Genomic DNA, 25,734 nt, shown 5'->3' on the forward strand with positions numbered 1-25,734 from the left:
GTTTTGCAACACCCCTCCCCCAGCCCCCGTAGGGTCTCACTCTGACCCAGGCTGACCTACAGTTAACTACGTAGTCTCAGGGTGGCCTCAATATCATGGCGATCCTCCTACCTCTGCCTCCCAAGTGCTGGAATTAAAGGCATGTGCCATTATGCCTAGTCTTTTTAAAATTTAATTTAATTTAATTTAATTTATTTATGAGAGAGAGAATGGGTGTTCCAGGGCCTCTAGCCACTGCAAACAAACTCTGGGCTCATGCACCACCTTGTGCATCTGGCTTATGTGGGTACTGGGGATCAAACCTAGGTCCTTAGGCTTCACAGACAAGTGCCTTAACTACTAAGCCATCTCTTCAATCCCCCCTTTTTCTTATTTTTAAAATTTATTTATTTATTTATTAGATACAGAGGGAGAGAGAGAGAGAGAATGAGCACACCACGGCCTCTAGTCACTGCAAATGAACTCCAGATGCATGTATACTACAATGTGCATCTGGCTAACGTGGAACCTGGAGAATCAAAAGAATCAAACCTGGGTCCTTAGGCTTCATAGGCAAGCGCTTTAACTGCTAAGCCATCTCTCCAGCCCACCCCCCATTTTTTTGGTTTTTCAAGGTAGGGTTTTACTTTAGCCCAGGCTGACCTGGAATTGACTATGTAGTCTCAGGGTGACCTTGAACTCACTGTGATCCCCCTACCTCTGCCTCCCAAGGGCTGGGATTAAAGGCATGTCACCATGTCCAGCTAAGCCCTTTATTTTTTTTAAGGCAGTAGTACCAGTTATTCTCTAGCAGTCTCCCATCCAAGTACTAACCAGGCCTGGCCTGCTAACTTAGCTTCTGTTATGTTCAGTGGTATGACCAAGGAATTTTTTTCTTTTTAAGACAAAAATCTCACATAGCCCAGGCTAGCCTTCTAACCTCAAACTCGCTATGTAGTAGAGGATGACCTTTAAACTTCTGATCCTCTTGTTTCTACTTCCCAAGTGCTAAGGTTACAGTAATGCATCACTGTGCCTGGTTTGATGGTGCTGGGGATCAAACTCAGGATCTTGTGTATATTAGGCAGGCATTCTACCAACTGAGCTACCGCTCTAGTTGTGAATCTTGTTATAGTTACACATATCACATACCAAATTCTAAAACCGGTACAATTATTATAATACTGTTTTCCTCCAGATAAATTTGGGCCCTGTCAAAATGTACACAGAATTATTTATTGCTTTTTGTACCTGTAGGGTGTTATAGTCTCTTGTGAAGGGGACCATCAACTCCCAGAGTGATGAAAAAACCACAAGTGCTGTGAACTCAAGCTTGTAGTTCGTGGCCATGTGCTCAAACAGCATCGTCAGTCCATGGGCTGCTAGGTGCTTACGCTGGTACTCCTCCGAGCCCTCCGCCAACACAGGCCGTGTCATGGAGAGGGACACGTCCACCACCACCACTGTCGGCATGGTGGAAATGATCCCAGTGCTCCCAGTCAGAGGGCAAACATGCAAATGCTGTGGAAAACGAATAAGGTCTTATGTTATGTCATGGGTAGGAAAAATATATTTTTCACCATAATTTTAACCAAGTTCCATGATTTACGTGAAAGTGAGCTCAGAGAATTAAGTGAGAAGGGAAACAAGCCTCATTCAATGTGTGTTCCCCTCCTAGAAGCACTCACTAAATGGCCCTAGCTCAAAGGCCACCTCAAATACTTTCAACCAGAAAAACATGCATTAAAATCAGGTAGCCCTTGACTTTCATACTTCTCAGGTTTGGTTTTTTTTTTTTTTTTTTTTGAGGCAGGGTCTCGCTGTAGTCCAAGCTGACCTGGAATTAACTATGTAGTCTCAGGGTGGCCTTGAACTCATGGCAATCCTCCTACCTTTGCCTCCTGAGATTAAAGACATGCACCACAACGCCTGGCACTTCTCAGTTTTTAAAAATACTTTATTTATTTAAGAGAGAGACAGGGAAAGAGGGAAAGAGGTGGGGAGTGGGGAGGGGAGGATGGGCATGCCAGAGTATCCAGCCACTCCAAACAAATTCTAGACGCATACATCACCTTGTGCATCAGGCTTAGATGTGTACTGGAGAATCAAACCTGGGTCCTTTGGCTTTGTAGGCAAGCACCTTAAACACTAAGCCATCTCTCCAGCTCTGTACTTCCCGTTTGTACACAACTTGATATAAAATTTCTACATCACTTTTCCACCACTTACATTACTAAAGGACACTTCTAGTTGCCATATGATGGTAGTATTTGACAATCGACTATTTTTTTACTTTTATTTTGCAACCATTTGTATCCTAATCAAAACAGCAATATTAGTGTAAGGTGTTTAATTACTTTGTGATTTAGGGGTAGAGATAGGAGGTCAGGAATTCAAGTTCATCCTTAGATAGATACTTAAGGAGTTCAAGGACAGCCTATACTATAAGAGATACTGTTTCAAAAGATTTCAAAATATTAAAAAAAAATAAATTTAAAGGGCTGGAGAAGATGGTTTAGTGGTTAAGGCACATGCCTGCAAAGCCAAAGAACTCTGATTTCGATTCTCCAGGACCCACGTAAGCCAGATGCACAAGGAGGCACAGGCACCTGGAGTTTGTTAGCAGTGGCTGGAGGGTCTGGTATGGCCATTCTCTCTCTCTCTCTCTACTTCTCTCTCTCAAATAAATAAATAAAATATAAAAAATAAAGCAAAAATCACATTGCATATACTGTATACCATTAGAGGAGACTCTAGCTGGGCGTGGTGGTGCATGCCTTTAATCCCAGCACTAAGGAGGCAGAGGGAGGAGGATTGCTGTGAGCTCAAGGCCATCCTGAGACTACCTAGTGAATTACAGGTCAGCCTGGACTATAAGGAGACCCTACCTTGAGAAAACAAAAAGATAAAAGATAAAGACTCTAGGTGATAATAAACAGTTTAAAGTTGTTTACTAACTTGAAGCTCACTTCAAAACACTTAATACCTGGCAGAGTGGTTTCCTTTTTAAAAAAATATTTTAATTTATTTGAAAGAGAGAAACACAGAGACACAGAGAGGTAGAGAAGTAGTAGGAGGATCACCATGAGTTCAAGGCCACTCTGAAACTACATAGTGAATTCCAGAGACCCTACCTTGAAAAACAAACAAACAAAAAGTTGGGGCTGGAGAGATGGTTCAGCTGTTAAGGCACTTGCCTACAAAGCCTAATAACCCGGTTTGATTCTCCAGTACCCACATAAAGGCAGATGCACAAAGTGGCACATACATCAGGAGTTCATTTGCAGCAGCTGGAGGCCCTGGCTCACCCATTTTCTCTCTTTCCTTGCAAATAACTATTTTATATTGAAAAAAAAAAAAAAACAAAGTTGGAGATCACGGGGAGTAAGTAGGTCCTCACCTTACGAGAAGCAGAAAGTTGACTTAGGTCAGGTATGAACAAACACTTCCCAGTCCATGAAATCTGCTATTAACAGTGAAATGGGTGACCACAACTGTCAGCCTTGCCTTCTCTGAAGATACCTCCGAAGATGGCTCTTTCTCCTGACCAAGGCATTTGTGTCCACTCCCAAATATACTTCCTTAACCGTGGTAGTGTAAAAGCAATTTAGCGCACACGTTGTCAGCAATCGGGGAAGAGAACTGAATGTGCCTAAAAGATGACTCACTGAAGCAACCTAGGACTAATTAAAAATAAGACAAATCAAAATCCCAGCCCACCAGCTGGCAATTTCGACACAATACGACTTATTCTAGGTTTGGCTTGATCCCCACCTGTACCGTGTATATGCAGTTTCGGATAAGTATGGGGTCTTTCTTACTTCATCTACACCAGGGAACGCATCTTAGCCACGTGACTGCTTTAAAAACCAAGTCATCACGTACATTTATATTTCTTCCCTAAGATGACACTTAGCTCTTTCATAAAATTTTGATTTTCAGAACTCCCCCCCCCCTTAAGGCGTGCACCAGTTGCATTTTTAAATCCACACGTCCTCGTCGGCTTTCCTGCCTGTCTAACTTGCTCCGCGTGCTCCAATCTCCTCTGGAAACAGACTAGGGGCTGGGGGAATGTTAACGAATCAAAATGAAATGACTTAAAAGACATCGAATTGGGGACTGGAGGAGGGGGGTAACGCCTGCAGCTGCCTCCTGAAGCCGAGCTGGCGACCACGGAGCACACAGCCAGCGAGGGCCACCAGCAGGGCGCCGGAACTAGCGTCTCAGAGATGGCCGTCCCGAGGAGGCGCCAACGAAAGCCGGGTACAGGCCCGGTGTTGTTTCTTCACACCTAACCCCTTCTCCCGAAGGCCCCAGCGTGAAAGCGAAGGCGACCCCCGAGCCCCGCAGCTTCCCCTACTCACCCGGAGCCCATCGCCGAACCCCCCGAGTCCGTCTGCTTAAACGTTCCGCCCGGGAGCCGCAGCCGGAACCAAAAGGGCCGCCAGAGCAAAGGGAACCGGCGCCTTCGCAGCGCAGGGCTGTGGGCGGGGCTTCGGGAGGGCTGTGGGCGGGGCTTCGGGAGGGCTGTGGGCGGGGCTTCGGGAGGGCTGCGCACGCGGCCGTGGCTGCGGGGCGCTCGGGGACTTGGCTCTCCCGACCACGGCCCTCCCCGACCCCTCCCTCAGCCCTGAGCTCCCCGACTGCACTTGGAGCCTGCTGACTCTGTGATTCCTCCTCACTTCTGCTGTTTGTCTCCTCTGATGTTCTCACTCATGTCCTCTGAACCAGTAGTAGATAGGAACTTCTGTCTACAACTGTTTTAAGGATTCATTATTTCATTTATTTTTTTTTTTTTGGTTTTCTGAAGAACAGTCTCAATCTAGTTCAGGCTGACCTGGAATTCACTATGAGTGGCAGGGTGGCCTCGAACTCGCGGCGGTCCTGGTACCTCTGCCTCCCAAGTGCTGGGATTAAGGGAGTCAACCACCAGGCCCAGCCTACGCTTAAAAAAAAAAAATTTTTATATATATCATACATACATACATAAATACACACACACAAATCCATATATGTATATATATGTATGCATATATATATCATACATACATACATAAATACACCCAAATCCATATATGTATATATATGTATGCATATATATATATCCCTCGTTCATTGAGTCACGTTCACAGATATCAAGGGTAAGACGGTAAGTACTTAACTCACGGACCAGTGTGAACACAGTTAGAATCAGCGGAGGCCGTCCATGCTCCTCACAATCATGAGAAGTTCCCATGTGACGTGGAAGAAAAAGAGCAGACATGACTATGCTTGGTGGTGACATTGCAGAGGACACTGCACACCAGCGTCTCCAGTTTTCCAAACAGGCTCCTGTCTTTGGCACTGGAATGATATCTTTACTTGACCGAAGATGATAGCAATGTCCTTGGGTCAAATGGAGGTCACGTACATATTTCACTCTAGGATATCCATGTTGAAGGACAAACATTTAGTCTGGTTTGTAACCTTTGACCCATCTTGCATAGTTTTTATTGAACATCCGATTTTCAATGATCAGAGCAGTTGAGTATCATCAACATGGGGAGCTTGAAGTCAGGACAGGCACCTTTACTGCCAGCAGAGATGAGAGGATGAAGGTGACAAGGCAGCCACCCTGTGGCTCCATCCTGAATCCCAGCTCACCCGGTAGTAGAATTCAACCCTCTCTGGAGAAAGCAAGAACAAAGGTAACCGGCCACATGACTGGGGAGAAGTGGAAAAACGGATTAGAGATTAGAGATTTTGACTCTGAAGTTGAAGGACCCCGGTTCGAACCTCCGGGACACAGGCAAGCCCGAGACACAAGGGGGCGCTCGTGTGTTCTAAGTCACCTAATGGGCCCCTTTCCTGAAGGGGTCCTTTTCTCTTGTCAATCTCTCACTTTCTCTCTCATAGTTAAACAAGTCAAATACTATTTTTCCCCCTTGCGTGGGGGGTGGGAGGGGGGCGCGATGGAAACGTGCTCAACACAGGTTTGTGAAGAGAGAGGGCCTCCTTGGCCGGCAGCTGTCATGTGTACTTCACAGTTTTATTCTGATACAAGGTAAGCAAATCGATTCCTATTCAAGACAGGTCAAGAAGGAATTGCGGAGCCTGTGGGAGTGGCGTTCAAGGCACAAGCAACAGTCCTCGCGTGCGCCTCTGTCATTGGGGGGAAGAAAACGCCGCTCCTTTGAAGTCCTGGAGTTGTCAGGCTCTCTCTCAAGACACCCCGACCAGCTTCCCCGCTTGTTTCAGAAGAGGTGGCGCCTAATCATCACCAGTGACAAGGGTAAGTGAGCAGTCCACGAAGGTGGACTCAGACGTTCTCGACGATTTTGGAATCTCTGAACGGTGGATATGTGAGGCGGGCTCTCCTGCTCTAGCAGCCGGCCTGGCGCTCATGGAGGCGCTCCTCCTGCCGCCAATTAAAGGACACTTTGCGGAGCTGTCTCTTTCCCAGAGAAACTCACCCTCCGCGCCCTGCTCCCTCACATTTCACACAGTCCCGTTCCACTAGGCTCCCCGGTCGTAAGTGAGGGGGTGAACCTGCAGAAATTGCTCCCTTTCCACAAGAAGGCCTCGGGATGGCCCCTGGCCGTGCGTCGGCCATCTTTGTGAATTCTATAAATCCGACCCTTTTTCTGAAGAGAGCCGATTCTCTAACCTAGGGTGATAGCGTTCGCTCTCAGCCTAGGTTAGAGAATCGGGAGCTTTTTGGCCAGAGAGAAGGCCACGAAGAGGCAGGAGATCTCCGTGTGCTAGGGAAAGCAGGCCCCTGACAGACATGTGACTCAAATGGTCACATCCGCATGGGACATGCAGAGCTTCCAGGTGAAGTGAGAAGCTACCAGGGAGTCTTGTGCCCCTTTCTAGCAGGAGGACCGACGTCTTTTTGAGGCAGTAGACACACAGGAGTCTCTCAAAAATAGGACTGACATCAAAGCCATAGGCAGGTATGGACATTCTTTATGCCTTTGAGCCCCAGGGCAAAATTGCTGAACCCTTTCCAGAAAGAATGAGGTGTGTCGGGGTCCCAACGTGTATTCCCAAGGTTTTGTTGCCCACTTGCAGGCTCTTGGGGGACCATCCTGAACTGATAATGGAAGTATGTGGAATGAAGGAGCAGAAGGGTAAGTATTATATATATATATATATATTCATTTATTTATTCATTCATTCATTCAGTCATTTATTAGTGGGAGGCAGATAGAGAATGAATGGATGCTCAGGACTTACAGCCACTGCAAATGGACTCCAGATGCTTCAAACGGACTAGAGATGTATGTGCCTCTTTGTGCATCTGGCTTTACATGGGTATTGTGGAACTGAACCCGTTTTTTTTTTTTTCCTTTTCTTTTTTTTTGGGGGGGGGTAGGGCCTCACTTTAGCTTAGTCTGACCTGGAATTCACTACAGAGTCTCAGGGTGGCCTTCTACTCACAGTGATCCTTCTGCCTCTTCTTCCCAAGTGCTGGGATTGAACCTGGGTTTTTAGCCTTCATAGGCAAATGCCTTAACTGCTAAGCAATCTTTCCAGCCATACTGTACTTTTGTTTTTTGAGGGAAGACCAACAGACTGGCCTTTTTTATTTTTTTCAATGTAAGGGAGCAAGAGTGAGAGCGAGAGCAAGGGAGAGAGAGAATTGGCACCATGGCCTACAGCCACTGGAATAGAACTCCAGACACGTGTGCCACCTAGTGCACATGTGTGACCTTGTGAGCTTGTGTCACCTGGCTTATGTGGGACCTGGAGAGTTAAACCTGGGTACTTAGACTTCACAGGCAAGGGCATTAACCTCTAAGCTATCTACTCTTTTTTTTTTTTTTTCAAGGTAGGGTCTCGATCTAGCCCAGGCTGACCTGGAATTCACTTGGTAGTCTCAGGGTGGCCTTAATCTCATGGCAATCCTTCTATCTCTGCCTCCTAAGTGCTGGAATTAAAGGCATGCACCACCTTGCCCAGCTCATCCACTCTTTTTTTAAAACTATATTTTCTGGCTGAGGAGTGCTGCTATTATCATCACTTTAGCTGACCTGAACCCAATTTCCATCAAGATGTCTTGGTCTCCTCAGATCAAATGGTCACATCGTCTTCCTCGCCCGTCATTGAGAGAAACAGAGGCACGGTTCCCCAGCCACTGTGTGCTGGTACTTGGGCCCCACTTGCCACTCTGGTCGCTTGGTTGACCCCACTGTAGCATACGCCTATGTGAGGTCTTGGCAGCGGAAGATTCAAAAGCTGATCACATAGGAAGGCAGGGAGGGAATGCTGACTGAACGAATGACAGCAGGCCCCTGGGTAGTTATGGTTCCACGAGCAATGTTGTACCACATAGGCTGCAACTGGGAACAGAAAGTTCCTTGGGAGGCATTTGTCTCTTTCTTTTAGCAGGTGAGTTGTAAGTGGGACAAGGAAGGAAAATGCCTGGAAATGACTTATCACAACTTGTTCTGTGAGAGAGAGAGTGGGTCCAGTTGCTGGTAGTTCTTTCCTGTCTCCTCTTTTAAAAAAAGAAAATTTTTGTTTTAGTGTATTTATTTTATTTATTTGAAAGAGAGAGAGAGAGAATGGGCGCAGCAGGGCCTCCAGCCACTGCAAACGAACTCCAGACACATGTGTCCCCTTGTGCATCTGGCTTACATGGGTCCTGGGGAATCTAACGGGGACTCTCTGGCTTTGGGGACAAATGTCTTAATGGCTGAGTCATCTCTCCAGCCCTCCTATCTCCTCTTGATATCACAGGCGGTAAAGAAAGACGGGCATGGGGGCTGGAGTGATGGCTTGGTGGTTAAAGTGCTTGCTTGTGAAGCCTACGGGCTCATGTTCAACTCTTCAGGTCCCATGTAAGCCAGACACACAAAGTGATGCAAGCACAGAGCTCTCACTTATGCATAAGGGGGCACATGTATCTGGAGTTAGATTGCAGTGGCTGGAGGCCTGGCATGACAATTCTCTCTCTCCCTCTCTCTTTCTCTCTCTTTCTCTCACACACATAAAAAAGAAGGCCACTCTGTTGGGCTTACCTCAAAAAATAAATAAAAGACAGACATAGGGCTGGAGAGATGGCTCAGTGTTTAAGGCTCTTGCCTACAAAGCCTAAAGACTCTGGTTCGATTCCCCAGTATCCACATAAGCCAGATGCACAAGGTGGCACATGCATCTGAAATTTGTTTGCAGTTTCTAGAGGCACTGATAGGTCCATTCTCTTTGTGTCTGTCGGGCTCTCTGCTTGCAAGTAAATAAATTAAAACATTTAAAAAAATACATTAGGCTCTAGGAATATCTTCACCAGCAACAAGGCCCTTATTTGCTTCAAAACTTCTTTCCTCAACCTGGCTGGTCTCACCCTCTCAAAGACCTTGTTATGATCAAGCAGGCACTGGGATCTAGGTAAGTAAAGCTATAGCCTGAGTACTTAGTCATAATTTCTTTCTATTTATTTATTTATGAGAGAGAGAGAGGAGGCAGATACAGAAAGAAAATGGGCGCACCAGGGCCTCCAGCCACTACAAATGAACTACAGATGCATATGCTCCAACTTGTGCATCTGGCTTATGTGGGTACTGGGCAACCGAGCCTCGAACGAGGGTCCTTAGGCTTCACAGGCAAGTGCTTAACCGCTAAGCCATGTCTCCAGCCCTTAGTCATAATTTCTAATGTTCCCGTATTGGGAGGGATCTGGCCAAGAACATATAGGCAAGAGTTTTCTTAGTTACTCCCGATGTGGGGAATGGCTCAACCACGGGGCTACTGTTTTGGTTGTTGCGGCTCAGATAAATGGTGTGATTCATTGCCTTCAGCTTTTAAAGCTTAATTTTATCAGTTTGTTCATTACTAATGATCTGCTGAGTGATCAGATTGGTTGGCCTAGATCTTCTGAATAACCAGCTCTCCAGAGAATTGGACAGCAAAAGATCGATGTATTAAAATTGATGATAAAAGAACTATCAAGAGGAGACTGTGTAACTAACCAATAAATGCTTTGATATAGCTTCCTTCAGTACAGCCCCATGAGAAACCAGGTTGTTCAGTGAATACTGAATCAGAGAACATTAGCACAGAGGATTAGTGTCTTAAAGGAGATGCCCATCAGGCCATAGCTGGCCGGTGAATTTCTTTTTCCTTAGCCCTTTCATGTTTCCACAGACACATTAAAGGAAATCAATGGGCAGCTTCCTCTATGTAATCTCACATCCCCCTTATTTATTTATTTATTTATTTATTGAACAGAAAGAGAGAAAGAAAGAAGTAGAGAGAGAGGGAGAGAATGGGTGCACCTGGGCTTCCAGCTACTGCAAATGAACTCTACATGCATGCACCACATGGTGCACCTGGCTTACGTAGATACTGGGGAATCGAACTTGAGTCCTTAGGCTTCACAGGCAAATGCCTTAACCGCTAAGCCACCTCTCCAGCCACCCCTTTATATATATATTTTCCTGTCTTGAAACCGTGAACTGTGGCCACAGAGGTATGTATCTCTGAGAAGAACTTTAAAGAAAAGAGCATGATTCTATACCACAGTTGAATTTAAAGTAGTGAACAATGAATCTCTAATATCAAGTCCACTTTCAAAAACCCACTTGTCTGAGGAATTTCACTTTTAGTCATGATCCAAGTAGTGTTCAGACACTGAACTCTGTGGATATGCCTCTGAAGATTCAAACTATAGGTTTCTTTCTTCGTATTTCTTTTTCCCTTGCAAGGTGGCTGATGGAGAAACTGTGGTCCCTTTCTTTTAATTGTTCTCAATCCTCTTTCAATGTTTTTAGAGAATTTGAAAAAAAAAAAAACTGACAAAGTTTCTCTGTATTCGAAAATAACAGAAAGATTTACTAAACAAAGAAAAGCTTTTACACATGTCCAATTAACTTCTCCGCTCTGCAAACAGGAGCTTGCCTTATCCACCACTGGGTTCCTGGGGCCTAGCATGTGATGCTGAATATTTAAAGAAGGCAGGAAGGAAGAGAGGCGACTGGGGGTGGGGGAATCAGAGGGTACAGCAGAGATATGGAAAAATAAAAATAAAATAAAACAAAAATACCTGAACATCTTTCTTCAGGACTCCCTCTTCTTTGTAAAGTAGAAAGTCTAAACTTTTTTGTGGGGGGATGTAGTATGCAGTGTGTGTGAGAGAGATCTGTGCATGTGTAGTATAGGCACAGATGTCCTCACTTCCTGTGCATGGGTGCAGAGGCCAGAGGATGACATCCAGTGTCTTCTTCAATCGCTCTTCTGTTTATTTTTCCCTGAAACAGTCTCTCACTGAACTTAAAAGCTCCCTGTTTTCCAGTCACCTCCCTCAGGGCTGGGTCTGCAGGAATTCATGGCCAGTCCTGGCTTTTTAGGTGGGTGCTGGGGACCACACTGAGATCCTCAGGCCTGCGCAGCAAACATTCTTATCCACTTAGCCACTCTTACCACCTCAGACCCAGGACAAGCTTCTTACCCGCCTTGCCAGTCATATCACTCACCCTCTTAAAACCTTGGTAGCATGTTTTAAGGAGAAAGCAGATAAGGCAAAATGAAACTATTGTTATTATTCTTTGTTGCTGTTTGAGACAGAGTCTAGCTATCTGTCTCTGGCTGGCCAGAAAGTCACTACATAGACAAGGCTGGCCTAAAACTTGAAGCCATCCTCTTGCTGCAGCCTCTTGAGTGCTGACATTACAAATGGTAGCCACCATGTGGGGCACCTATCCTTAAATTAATTTGTGTCTATGGGGGGAAAAAACATCAAAGTTTCAAAATAGGTGAAGTGAAAGGTAAACATTTCCTTTCCTAGAAGTAACTATATGTGTCTTCCTGCCTCAAATGTGCTTCCAGCAGCTGGTATGGAGAGGTGAAGTATCATAGAATTGTTTGTTTGTTTTTGTTCACTTTACACCTATTGACAAAATTTTTTAAATATTGTATTTATTTATTTGAGAGAGCGAGTGAACGAGACAGAGAGAGAGAGAATGGGCACACCAGGGCCTCCAGCCACTGCAAATGAACTCCAGACACACGCACCACTTTGTGCATCTGGCTTACATGGGTCCTGGGGAATCAAACGGAGGTCCTTTGGCTTTGCAGGCAAACACCTTAACCTCTAAGTCATCTCTACAGCCCAATGACAGAATTTTTATGTAATCTTTTTAACATTGTCTCTACATGTGCATGTTTATATTTGTTTGTACATGGCTATGTAATATGAATAATATAAATAATGTCTTTTAAGTACATGCAATAGTAGTGTATATCCTGCTCTTTGCTTTTAAAAAATATTTTATGTATTTATTTGCAAAAGAGAGAGAGACAGACATAGAGAGAGAAGTGGCACATCAGGGTCCCTAAGGGCTGCATATGAACTCCAGATGCATGCACCATTTTGTGCATCTTGCTTTATGCAGGTTCTGGGGAATCAAACCTGGGTCGTTAAGCTTGGCAAGCTAGCACCTTAGCTGCTGAGCCATCTCTCCAGCCCTCACTTTGCTTTTATTATTATTGATTAATTAATATATTGAACACTGGCTTCGTTCCTTTTTTTTCCCCCAAGGTAGGGCTTCACTCTAGCCCAGGCTGACCTAGAACTAACTCTATAGTCCCAGACTGGCTTTGAACTCACAGAAATCCTCCTACCTCCTCCTCCTGAGTGCTGGGACTAAAGGCGTGTGCTACCACGCCTGGTTTGCTTCATCCCCTTTTTAGAAAAAAAATTTTTTTTTTATTTATTTGAAAGAGAGAGAGAGAAAAAGGGAGGGAGGAAGAGAGAGAATGGGCACACCAGGTGCGTGTGCCACCTTGTGCATCTGACTTATGTGGGTCCTGGAGAATCAAACCTGGGTCCTTTGGCTTTGAAGGCAAGCACCTTAACCACTAAGCCATTTTTCCAGCTCTGCTTCTTCCCTTTTTAAAATTTTTTTTATTTTATTTATGAAAGAGAGAGAGAGAGAATGGGTGCACCACAGCTTTCAGTTGCTGTAAATGAACTCCGGATGCATTCACCACCTTGTGCATCTGGTTTACATGGGGCCCTGGGAATCGAACCTGGGTTCTTTGGCTTCATAGGCAAATGCCTTAACTACTAAGCCATCTCTACTGCCCTGCTTTGTCCCTTTTAACTGCACTATACAACTGACTGTTGGAAATCAGTCATCTCATCTGTATGACTTTTCCTCCAGGTCACTGGGATGGGCACCTGACCTTGAGGACAAAACCTTGCTTCTGAGCTGCCCTCAACCCTCAGGGCCACCACCTACATCTCCGGCCACAGGTATGGTCTCTGCACTACCTTGGAGAGATGATGCATTGTGTACTGTGTGTGTGTGTGTGTGTGTGCGCGCGCGCGTGCACGCGTTTCATTTTGTTCATTTCTACCAGTGACAGCCATTTTTCATCCTACAAACCATATTTTAAAAAGGCCTCAGGCCATGACACTATACAGTGTTTGATGAAAGTGCTTTTCTTTTCTTTTTTTGTTTTTCGAGGTAGGGTCTCACTCTAGCCCAAGCTGACCTGGCATTCACTTTGCAGTCTCAGGGTGGCCTTGAGCTCATGGTGATCCTCCTACGTCTGCCTCCAGAGTGCTGGGATTAAAGGTGTGCGCCATCATACCCTCCTTCCTGGTTTTGGAAGTGAGGAATCTGAGGATGAGAGACCTCAGGAGACTTGCTCCTGGTCAGACTTGGTACTTACTTTATTAGCGGTTGCTTAAATTCAATTCTGCCTCTTAATATTCTTGAAGTGGTTTGACACTGGGATGTCTGCTGGTGGGTCATTCATTCTCTGTCTAGCCACGGTGCTCAGCAATCTCCACCAATGCTTCCTAGAGCCGCAGTGACTTGTTTTTATTTGCATGGGCCCTAAAGGCATTTGAAATTGCAACCTCTGATGAACTTGCCCGCTTTCCACTCTGCAGTTGTACACGGGGTGTGTCAATTCCTGACAGACAGAGGCCCAGAAATAAATGATCCTTGGCAACAAACCCTCCACACGAGATTTCCTCCTCTGTTCTAACAAGGTAGAAAAGGCCTTGAGCTTTTGAAGGGCAAGGAAAAATCTCCTTGCTAGCCTGCCAAGCCTCTAAGCCCTGCCCTCCCTCAGCCCGTGATGTCACTGCGAGGGTCCTGACACCGTGTCCCAGAGGAGGAGTAACAATGCGGCAACATGGTGGGACAAGGGAGATGACCTCCCCTCTCCTCCCCTCTTCAGAGGGCCTGGCCTTTCTCTATTATTTTGTTTTCTGGAAGTCCATGAGCCCTTTGAGTAAGCATTCCCTGCCCTACCTAGGCAGAGCCCACAAACCCCATGTCAATATTTCCCTTCCTCTCTTCCTAGGTTATACTTTTCATTTTTTTTTGGTGTGGCAGTGTAGCCAAGAATGACCTTGAACTGTGTGTGTATGTGTGTGTGCATGTAGCATGTGTGGTATGGTGTATGCCCAGCTTTTTTTTATTAACATCTGCCATGATTATAAACAATGTCCCATGGCAATACCCTCCCCCGCCACTTTCCCCTTTGAAATTCAATTCTCCATCATATCCCCTCCCCATCTCAGTCAGTCTCTCTTTTATTTTGATGTCATGATCTTTTCCTCCTCTTATGATGGTCTTGTGTAGGTAGTGTCAGGCACTGTGAGGCCATGGATATCCAGGCTCTTACATTCTTTCCACCATCTCTTCCGCATTAGACCCTGATATGCCCAGCTTTTTTAAAGATCTTTTTATTTATTTATTTATTTATTTTGAGAGAGAGAGAGATGGAGAGAGAGAGACAAAGGAAGAGAGAGAGAATTGGAAAGCCAGGGCCATCAAACTCCTGATGTTTGCACCACCTAGTGGGCATGTGTGATCTTGCACTTGCCTCACTGTTATGCAACTGGCTTATGTGGGATCTAGAGAGGTGAATGTGGGTCCCTAGGCTTTGTAGGCAAGTGCCTTAACCACAAAGTCATCCCTCCAGCCCTGCCCAGCTGTACATGGGTGCTGAGGAATGGGACTCAAGTGATCCCAGGTCCTCTCAGGCCCTCATGCTTGTGTGGTAAGGGTGCTTATCCACTGAGCTGTCTCCCCAGGCCCTGACCGTGAGCTTCTGATCCTCCTGCTTCTACCTCCTGAGTGCTGGGATTACAGACACGCTCCACCACAACCAGTTTACGTGGCGCTAGGGGTTGAGTATGAGCTTCAAGCACGCTAGCACTTTACCAACCCAGCCCTCTGTTTGTTTTTTTGTTTGTTTTTTTGTTTGTTTGTTTTTTTGAGGTAGGGTCTCACTCTAGCCCAGGCTGACCTGGAATTCACTCTGTAGTCTCAGGGTGGCCTCGAACTCACAGCAATCCTCCTACCTCTGCCTCCCAAGTGCTGGGATTAAAGGTGTGCGCCACCACGCCTGGCTTGGTTTTTTTTTTTTTAACTTTCATTGACAACTTCCATAAATACAGACAATATACCATGATCATAGTTCCCTCCCACTACCTTCCTTTTCCTTCCAAAATCCCTCCTCTACTGAATCCCTTCTTCCTTCCAACTAACCTCTGGTTGTTTTTTTTTTTTAATTAATTAATTTATTCATTTGCAAGCAGAGAGAGATAGAGAGGAGAGAGACAGACAGAGAGAATGGTCATGCCAGGGCCTCCAGTTATTGCAAATAACTCTAGATGCCTGCACCACTTTGTGCATCTGGCTTTACATAGGTGTTGGGGAATTGAACCCAGGTTGTTAGGCTTTGCAGGCAAACACCTTAACCTCTGTTTTGTTTTGATGCCATCATTGTTCCCTCTGATCATGCAGGTCTTCTGTAGATAGTGTCAGCCGCTGCAAGGTCATGAATGTCAAAACCGCTTTGTATCTGGAAGACAGTATCGTTGGCACGCCTCCTTCTCCTTTGGCTCTTTTTAAAATATATTTTATTTACTTATTTGAGAGAGAAAGGGGTAGAGAGTGAGAGAGAGAGAGAGCAAGAGAGAGAGAGAGAATGGGCGTGCCGGGGCCTCCAACCACTGCAAATGAACTCCCGGTGCATGTGCCCCCTTGTGTGTCTGGTTTACATGGGTCTTGGAGCATAGAACTGGGATCCTTTGGCTTTACAGGCAAATGCCTTAACCACTAAGCCACCTTTCTAGCCCTCCTTTGGCTCTTTTATTTTTTTCTATCATCTCTTCTGCAGTGGTTCCTGAGCCTTGGAGGGTATGATAGAGATGTCTCACTTAGTGCTGAACACTTCATTGTCACTTCTCAGCACTATGGAAATCAGTCCTGTGTTTTATTTATTTAAATTTTTTTTATCATTTTATTTATTTATTTATTAGATACAGAGGGACAAAGGGAGAGAGAGAGAGACAGAGAGAATGGGCATGCCGGGACCTCTAGCCACTGCAAACAAACTCCGGATGCATGTGCCACAATATGCATCTGGCTAATGTGGGACCTGGGGAATTGAACCTGGGTCCTTAGGCTTCACAGGCAAGTGCCTTAACTGCTAAGCCATCTCTCCAGCCCAATTTATTTATTTATTTTTTTAAATGGGAGAGAGAGAATTGGCACATCAGGGCCTCCAGCCACTGCAATTGAACTCCGGGTGTATGTGCCACCTTGTGAGCATGTGTGACCTTGAGCATGCATCACCTTGTGCATCTGGCTTATGTGGGATCTGGGGAGTCAAACATGGGTCTGTAGGCTGCACAGGCAAGCACCTTAACTGCTACAAAATCTCTCCAGCCCAGTTGTTTTTTTTTGTTTTGTTTTGAGACAGGATTTTATTATGTAACACAGGCTGGCTTCCAACTCACAAAGCAACCCATTATGTGACCTCCTTGCCTACATCTCTCAAGTGAAGGGATGACAGACAGGCATGCACCTGGCTGTGGTAATACAGTTTTTTGATGGAGGGTTTCAACGTAGGATCACACTCTAGCCCAGTCTGATCTGGAATTCACTATGTAGTCTCAGAGTGGCCTTGAACTCACGGCGAACTCCTACCACTACCTCCGAAGTGCTAGGATTAAAGGTATGCACCACCGCAACTGGCTACATTTTCTTTTCTTTTTTTAAAAAGATGTTTGTTTGTTTGTTTGTTTGTTTGTTTGTTTGTTTATTTATTTATTTATTTATTTATTTATTTATTTATTTATGTATTTGAGACAGAGAGGAAGAGAGAGAGTGTGTGTGTGAGAATGGGCACAACAGGGCCTATAGCCATTGCAAACAAATTCCAGACGCATGCACCATCATGCGCCAAAGGATCCAGGTTCCATTCTCCAGGACCCACATGGGCCAGATGCACAAAGTGGCTTACATGGGAACTATAGAATCAAACCTGGGTCCTTAGGCTTCACAGGCAAGCATCTTAATCACTAAGCCATATCTCCAGCCGCCCTTTATTTATTTATTATTTAAAAGTATTTATTTATTGCTTTTATTAAAAACATACATGATTATAAACAATATTCCATGGTAATGCCCTCCCCCCACCACCACTTTCCCCTTTGAAACTCCATTCTCCATCGTATCCCCTCCTCCTCTTAATCAGTCTCTCTTATTTTGATGTCATGATCTTTTCCTCCTGTTATGATGGTCTGGTGTAGGTAGTGTCAGGCACTGTGAGGTCATGGATATCCAGGCCATTTTGTGTCAGGAGGAGCACATTGTAAGGAGTCCTACCCTTCCTTTGGCTCTTACATTCTTTCCGCCATCTCTTCTTCAATGGATCCTAAGCTTTGGAAGGTGTGATAAAGATATTGCAGTGCTGAACACTCCTGTCACCTTAACTGCTAAGCCATCTCTCTAGCCCTACATTTTCTTTTTTAAATATTTATTTATGTGACAAAGAAAGAGGGAGGGGGGATGGGCTTGCCAGGGCCTCCAGCCACTGCAGAAGAACTCCAGATGCATGCGACCCTTTGTGCATTTGGCTATCGTGGGTCCCGAAGAATCAAACCTGGGTTCTTTGGCTTTGCAGGCAAACTCCTTAACCACTAAGCCATCCCTCCAGCCCTACATTTTCTTTCTTTAAAAAAAAAAATTATTATTTATTTATTTGACAGAGAAAGAGGGAGGGAGAGGGAGAGAGATAGAGACAGAGAGAGAGAATGGGCGTGCCAGGGCCTCCAGCCACTACAAATGAACTCCAGACACATGTGCTCCCTTGTGCATCTTGCTAAAGTGAGTCCTGGGGAATCGAACCTGGGTCCTTTGGCTTTGCAGACAAACGCCTTAACCGCTAAGCCATCCCTCCAGCCCCTACATTTTCTTTTTTAAGAAAATATTTTTTTCATTTATTTATTAGAGAGAGTGAGCAAGAGTGGGCATGCCAGGGCTTCTAGCCACTGCAGTGAATTCCAGACGCATGTGCCACCTTGTGCATCTGGCTTACATGGGTTCTGGGGAAGTAAACCTAGTCCTTAGGCTTCACAGGCAAGCATCTTAACCACTAAGTCATCTCTCAAGCCCTGATATTACATTTTCAATCTAGCAATAAATCAATAAATGTGTTATTTACTGACAGACATTGTTCTAACCTCTGGTGGTTCAGCAGTAAGACAGGCAAGGCCCTGTCCTCTTGGAGCTTACCTGCTAGTAAGAGATACAGATATCCATCAGATCTAGCATCAGACGTACTAATAATTGTTTACTAGATTGCTCTAGTAGATACACTGGAGGTGCAACAGTGGGGTGTGGGAACCTGCAGTTCCCTCAGACATCATCTACAATCCCTAGCAGCAGATTGAGCCTGTGGTCTCCAAAGGCAGAATAATAATAATAATAATAATGAGAAGGAGGAGGAGGAGAAGAAGAAGAAGGCTGGAGAGATGGCTTCGTGGTTAAGGCACTTGCCTGCAAATCCAAAGGATCCAGGTTCCATTCTCCAGGACCTACGTGGGCCGGATGCACAAGGTGGTGCATGTGTCTGGAGTTCGTTTATAGTGGATGATGACCCTGGTGTGCCTATTCTCTCACTGCCTCTTTCTCTCTCAAATAACTTAAATATTTTAAAAACAATAATAAGGACAGCAGTAACTAGGCACTGCTAATGTGCTTTACAATGCAACGTGCTTAATCCTTGCCACAACCCTGTGGAGCAGGTAATGTCATTATCATCCTCACTCTACAGGATGAGAGGTCTGCTTATCGCCTTGCCCTGATACGTTAGTTCAAACTCTCAGGGCTGGTGTACCTGACAGCTCTATTCTTGGCTGACCAGCAAACTCCTGCACAGACTATGGCATTATAACACGTTCTACAGCCCCACAAGAGGAAGGCTAAGGGGCTGGATTCATCTCTACCCAGCAAGTTGTATGTTAGACACTAGGAAGAACTTGTTGGCAACAATTATGAGCATGTAAGAGAAAGGAATTTCTTTATAGGAATTTGTTTCTCCCTTGAATTTTCTATAGTGTATAAATAACAACTTAAAAACAGAGACCTTCAAAAAAAAAAACAAAAAACAAAACAGAGACCTTCTTGCCGGGTGTGGTGGTGACTCCTGCCCTTAATCCTGGCACACAAGAGACTTAGGTAGGGGGATTTCTGTGAGTTCAAGGCCAGTTTGAACTACGGGGTGGGTTCCAGGTCATCCTGGGCTAGAGTGAGACCCTGCCCCGGCCCTGCCAAAAAAAAAAAAAAAAAAAAAAAGTGCTGGGGATGGCTCAGTGGATGAAATGCTCTTCCCTCAAGATGGAATACCCAAGTTCAGTTCCCTAGACCCCATCCAAAATGCTGGAAGCCTTGGCACGCTCCTTTCATCTCAGAATGCTGGTGTAATACAGGAGGTGGAGACGGATTTTCCTGGAAGCTCAGCAAAGAAAACAGCAGGAGAAGCCAGTCTGAGAATCCCAGTTTCAAACTGAGGTGAAAGAGTGAGGATGGACCTGAAAGTTCTCCTCTGCCCTCTACCCATGCTTGAGCATGCACATGAGTCTGTACATATGCTCACACAAATAGACTTCTTTCAGGCAAAAGCAAGTGCTTAGGCTGGATAGCTTAGCGGTTAAGGTGCTTGCCTGTGAAGCCAAAGGACCCAGGTTCGATTTCCCAGTACCAGTACCAGCACCAACCAGATGTACAAGGCAGCACATGCGTATAAGGTTCGTTTGCAGTGGCTAGAGGCCCTGCTGTGCCCATTCTGTCTCTCTTGTTCCCTCTTTCTCTCTCTGAAATAGCAATCACTTAGCCGGGCGTGGTGGTGCACGCCTTTAATCCCAGCACTCACACTTGGGAGGCAGAGGTAGGAGGATCTCCGTGAGTTCGAGGCCACCCTGAGACTACATAGTAAATTCCAGGTCAGCCTGAGCTAGAGTGAGACCCTACCTTGAAAAATAAAACAAACAAACAAAAAATAATCACCATCTCTGTGGGCCAGATGGAGAATGGTAGACAGTTGACATGAGAAGAAGGAATGATTCTATTCTGTCACTGGCTGCACGCAGCCAATGCTGAATGACTGTCAGAGCTCAACCCTGTCACCTGGCTTCAGCACCCAGAGTGGTCTCAGGACACGGACACCCGGCTGTCTCCTCCACCAGCTGTGTGTGATACCATTCTCTGTGGGCTTTGCGAAGAAGGCAGGCTATTAGGGCTGCTGTAGGATACAGGTGAGGCTGGAAGGGATTGCCCACAGCAGAAGCCACCTGTGTAAATGAAGGAAGCAGGGGAGGGGCGGAGCAGGTGGTCTGTAGACATCAGGCAGTTAGTGGAATGATTGAAATGGCTGTCAGGTCGTGAGACTCTCACTGCCTTAGCACACTCCCACTGTGATCAGCTCTAAGTCATGGGTAAAGGTGCAAGAGGCTCAGAGAACCAGTTTCTTGGGTGTCTTGGATGCCCCAGCCTGCTGTAAGAATTTTCTTTTGGCCTAATAAAATAGGTTTTATGGGGCTGGAGAGATAGCTTAGCAGTTAAGGCGCTTGCCTGCAAAAACCAAAGGACCTCGGTTCAAATCCCCAGGACCCACGTAAGCCAGATGCACAAGGTGGTGCGCCTGCATCTGGAGTTCGTTTGCAGTGGCTGGAAGCCCTGGTGTGCCCACTTTTTCTCTTCCTCTCTCTCTCTCACATAAATAAATAAAATAAAATATTTAAGAAATAGGTTTCATGTATGAAATGCTTTAAAGTCTTCAAGGGTTTTTTTGTTTTTCCCTCCTAATCTTCTGATTTGACTATCATATCCACCCTACATATACGTAGGAAGGTACTGTCATTCCCACAGTGACATTCAGAATCACACAGTAGCAAGTGGAGACCACTGCCAACAGGTCACTGATCTCTTAAGCCTTGCGCACTTTCTCTTGGCTTCCTCAGAGCCCCTTGTGACTCCTTCCAAGTCTTGCCTCTGTCTATGAATGGAAGCCCTGGAGGGCCTTTCATCTTCCTAGCTGAAATACAAGTTTGAGAGATTCTCCCCCACTGACTGTGGGGGCACATGGAGAACCCAACTGAGTCCCTGGTAGAGGCAGATCTACCTGCTCAGGCTTGGTCTGAGGCACTGGGACCCAGAACTTGCACAATGCCCCGTAAGCTTCTTAGAGAGGCTGGCATTAGGCAGGATTGGATATTCTCCCCCTGACATGCCCTTCATACTCGATCCTTCTTTCGAATTAGGATTCCCAGGGGAGCGGGGGGCAGGAAAAATGGGGTGTTCCTTCTCGTCCAGCTTCAGACCCACTACTCTCTGAGACCCTGGATCCTGACAAGTTTCCACTGTGAAGATACAGATGTCAAGGTCTGAAGGTAAATGACGTGTTTGTGTAGCAGGGTTTGGCCAGGGTGCCAGCTCCGTTGTGCGGGTGCAGGGAAAGGAGAGAGATCCTCCGGATTCTATAGGACGTGCTGGTGGGCCCCCTCTAAAGTCCTGAGTTCAAGGCAAAGGACATGTGCCTGGTCAGGGATGGGGGGTGAGCTAGGGGAAAAAAAAATAGAGCAATCAAGGACTAAGAAGGAAGTTCATTCATTCCTATCCTTCCGTTTGTTACTCTTTTTTCTTTCTTTTTGGTTTTCCGAGGCAGGGTCTCACTCTAGCCCAAGCTGACCTGGACTTCACTATGTAGTCTCAGGCTAGCCTTGAACTCACAATGATCTTCCTACCTTGGCCTCCCAAGTGCTGGGATTAAAGACGTGTGCCATCACACCCAGCTCTCTTTTACTTTTATAAATAAAACACCCTACATTTGCATTTCTTAACAGTGTGGTACACTAACAACATTGCGGACTTAATGTACTCATTTGCACGGGTGCCTTTTGGCTGTGTGGTGTTAAGCAAGTCACTGTCCCTCTCTGGGCCTCAGTATATCTGTGGCTCGCATAGGGAGTTGTGCCAGACAGATCCTAAGATTTATTCGGCTGCTACTTCTGATCTACTACTGCCCTAGGCAGAAACAACCATTTCTATTTATTGTTTTATAATTTCGGTGGACATTGATTAGATATTTACTACATGTTTGCTTGGGTGGGGCTTACTGCCCTTTATAAAATGAGAGTCTTTCGCGGTCTTCCCTCCTGCATCCTTGCATAAAATCAACCCCATGAGCTCTTTATTCTGCCCGGTGCTTTTCTCCCAGAATTCCTGTAGCCTAAGCCTCGTTACTATTCACATGGGCCATATTATCATAATCAAGTTAAATTTAAACTGTTGCACCATGTACATGATAGCAAGGTCAAACCAAGAGGGTATACAGTGAAAAGTAAATTTGTCTGACTTCTGGTCTTCAGGGTCCCTTCCCCAGATACCTTTGCAGAGATCTCACCATGGCCACACTCAACACATTGGTGATTATATCCACGTCTCAGACGTGGCACTAAGGCTGGCCTGCTCAGGTAGGCAGCAGAGCTGGGAACCCAGGCCCTTGGCTGTGTCTATCCTCTTCCTCTCACTACACCACACCATTCTGCCTGGGAAACTTCATGACACTAACTTTTGTTTTTATTGACAACTTCCATGATTACAAACAATAAACCATGATAATTCCCTCCCCACCCCAACGTTCCCCCTCACAAATCCACCCTCCATCATATCCCCTCCCCCTCTCAATTAGTCTCTCTTCTATTTTGATGTCAGCATCTTTTCCTTCTGTTATGAGGGTCCTGTGTAGGTAGTGCCAGGCTCTGTGAGGTCATGGACATCCAGGCCATTTTGTGACTGGAAGAGCACATTGTAAGTGACACTAACTTTTAAGCATTGCCCTCTCTAGATGATACAATGGGATCAAAAACAAAAAACCTAAAACACACACATTCACATACACTGAGCCTTACTATCCCTGGCAATACTGTTCATTGTTTCCTGTTTGTCTCTTTTTTAAAATCATCACCCCTCTCCTTTCTTGCCTTTGACAAGCTGATATCTGTGGATGACTGAGTTCCCAGCAATTTAGGCTTGGACCTGAGACGTTCTAGCAGACCCTCTGTGGGAGCCCCGGGAGGACTGGGGAGAATCCACAGAGCACCCAGGACTCACTCAGGAACCTGGGCTGCTGGCATTCCTATCCAGCACGTGGACCTTGGGGCGCTCTTCCTCTGCTGAGAACAGGCATTGCATCCTGGGGCGGGGCAGAAGGGGTGGTCTGCTGCTATAGAAAAAACGGCTCCCACCACACAGCCCTCTGTCTGACACGTGTGTGTGTGTGTGTGTGTGTGTGTGTGACTTCCATTGAACACTTTTCCAGATGAGAGCGTTCTGGATCCCAGATCTTCTCTTATTAAAAGTCACTTCTGCTCTGCCTAGGTTTGTGGATACCCCCCGGGTGGGCTTCATGGAGAAATCTTCCCTAATCATCAACCTGAATCCCAGAGCAGCCTGTCTTTCCCCAGACAGAATGCCAGGCCGTCAGTGACCAGGCGTAACTGGTCATCATGGGGAAACTGATCAGGATGGGAGTTCAGGAGAGGCGATTACGCAGGCCAAAGCGGCTTCACTGGAGTCGCCTCCTCTTTCTGTTGGGAATGCTGATCATCGGCTCCACCTATCAGCACCTGAGGAGGCCCCGGAACCTGCTTTCACCGTGGGCAGAGGTCTCTTCCCAACAGCCTCTCAGACTGGCCAGCCGGGACCTCCTCAGCGATGATCTGAGGGTGGTGAGCAGCGAGCCTGCAGAAGCCAGCTCTGAGATGGAGAGCGATGTGCCAGCACCCCAAGGCGTGGTGGACGTGGATGAAGCAACACCTAGCCTGACAATGGAGGACACCCCAACTCCACCCAGAACAACCAAGGCTTCCCGGACAGCACCAGAGAATAAAGACAGTCCAACAGCAGCAGGTACAGGGAGAGCGAGAGGAAACGCTGCCACCACACCTGGCAGCATACTGGGTTACTTCTTTCCCCAAACAGTAAGAAGCTATCCACCCTCGCCCAGGGGTGAAAGGCAGAGCTCCAGCCCAACTCATCTCCCCAGGGCAAAGGGAAGGGGGCATACCTCACCCCCAGCAGGTGGAAGGGCAGGAGTTCAGGTACCACCCACATCCCTGAGCAGGGAGACGGGTCACTCACTCAGCCCCACAACAGCCTCGAAAGACAGCGACACTCTGGTGACCTACAGGGTGTGGGAGACCAGCCCTCCCAGGAGAATGGTGGGAGGAACCGCCCCAGCTACTCTCAAGAGATTAGTTAGGAACACCCCAACTTGGCTGTCACACGAGGTAGAAACCAACCTCTTGACTTCTCCGGGGACAGTGGAAAAGACTGGCGTGGGCAGTGCCAGGAGAGGGGAAGGTGAGGGCTCAGCGAGTCCTCCTTGGAGGCCCACGGGGACCCACAAGCTGACAACTCCCCAGGGAGCAGTCCCAGAGCACCCCTCGGCCACCTCGCAGGGACAAGTGACCATAAGCAACATGGCGGGCAGCAGCCCAGCCAGAACCAGAGTCTCTGCTACTGCCTGGAGTGTTAGGAATCCCTCAGCCGGAATCAGTGCACCAACCACTAGAACGACCTCCGACTTGGAGATGGCAAGGATCCCTTCCACAGCACCCGGCACTTCCATCACCCCCAAAGTCAGGACAATCCCAGCCACCCAGGTCCACCACTGTGTGTTTGTGGAGCCAGCTCCAGCCATGCCCGCCACCCCATCCTCGAGCCTGCTCCCAGACATGCTCGGTTCCACTTCCTCACCACTGCCACCCGACTGGGCAAGCCTCCACCCCCAAGCAGAGTACCCTCCGGACCTGTTCAGTGTGGAGGAGCGGAGGCAGGGCTGGGTGGCCCTGCACGTCTTCGGCATGATGTACGTGTTTGTGGCCCTGGCCATCGTGTGTGATGAGTACTTTGTCCCAGCGCTAGGGGTCATCACAGACAAGCTGCAGATCTCTGAGGATGTGGCCGGGGCCACCTTCATGGCTGCTGGTGGCTCGGCCCCTGAGCTCTTCACCTCGCTCATCGGCGTCTTCATATCCCACAGCAACGTGGGCATCGGTACCATCGTGGGCTCGGCCGTGTTCAACATCCTCTTCGTCATCGGCACCTGTGCCCTCTTCTCTCGGGAGATCCTCAACCTCACCTGGTGGCCCTTGTTCCGCGACGTCTCCTTCTACATCCTTGACCTGTCCATGCTCATCCTCTTCTTCTTGGACAGCCTCATCGCCTGGTGGGAGAGCCTGCTGCTGCTGCTGGCCTATGCGCTCTACGTCTTCGCCATGAAATGGAACAAGCAAATTGAGCTGTGGGTGAAGGAGCAGCTCAGCAAGAGGCCAATGGCTAAGGTCATGGCTCTGGGGGACCTCAACAAGGTAAGGCGAGCTGGTTCAGGCATTTTAAAAGATATTTTACTTTTTAAAAAAAATATATATTTATTTGTTGAAGAGAGATGATAGAG

At 46.7% G+C, this 25,734-nt stretch overlaps 2 protein-coding genes across 6 annotated transcripts in view; one reads left to right on the plus strand and one right to left on the minus strand.

Annotated features, from left to right (window-relative positions):
• The window catches only part of Ints14 (integrator complex subunit 14), a 26,757-nt gene extending 22,287 nt beyond the window's left edge, over nucleotides 1-4,470 (minus strand). For both annotated transcript variants that reach the window (XM_045160234.1, XM_045160233.1), the window contains exons 1-3: nucleotides 4,344-4,470; nucleotides 3,380-3,662; nucleotides 1,231-1,500 (exon numbers count right to left, since the gene is read on the minus strand). In XM_045160234.1, coding sequence (XP_045016169.1) covers nucleotides 1,231-1,452 — 222 coding nt within the window. In that variant the 5' untranslated portion in view covers nucleotides 1,453-1,500; nucleotides 3,380-3,662; nucleotides 4,344-4,470. The remainder of the gene's footprint in view (nucleotides 1-1,230; nucleotides 1,501-3,379; nucleotides 3,663-4,343) is intronic.
• Nucleotides 4,471-23,782: 19,312 nt separating this feature from the next.
• Slc24a1 (solute carrier family 24 member 1) overlaps nucleotides 23,783-25,734 on the plus strand; it is a 33,035-nt gene continuing 31,083 nt past the window's right edge. For all 4 annotated transcript variants that reach the window (XM_045160875.1, XM_004662552.2, XM_012949672.2 and 1 more), the window contains exon 1: nucleotides 23,783-25,648. In XM_045160875.1, the coding sequence (XP_045016810.1) occupies nucleotides 23,783-25,648 (1,866 nt within the window). The remainder of the gene's footprint in view (nucleotides 25,649-25,734) is intronic.

The sequence above is a fragment of the Jaculus jaculus genome, chromosome 10 (assembly GCF_020740685.1).
Source record: "Jaculus jaculus isolate mJacJac1 chromosome 10, mJacJac1.mat.Y.cur, whole genome shotgun sequence".
In the NCBI taxonomy this organism is placed as follows: domain Eukaryota; kingdom Metazoa; phylum Chordata; class Mammalia; order Rodentia; family Dipodidae; genus Jaculus; species Jaculus jaculus.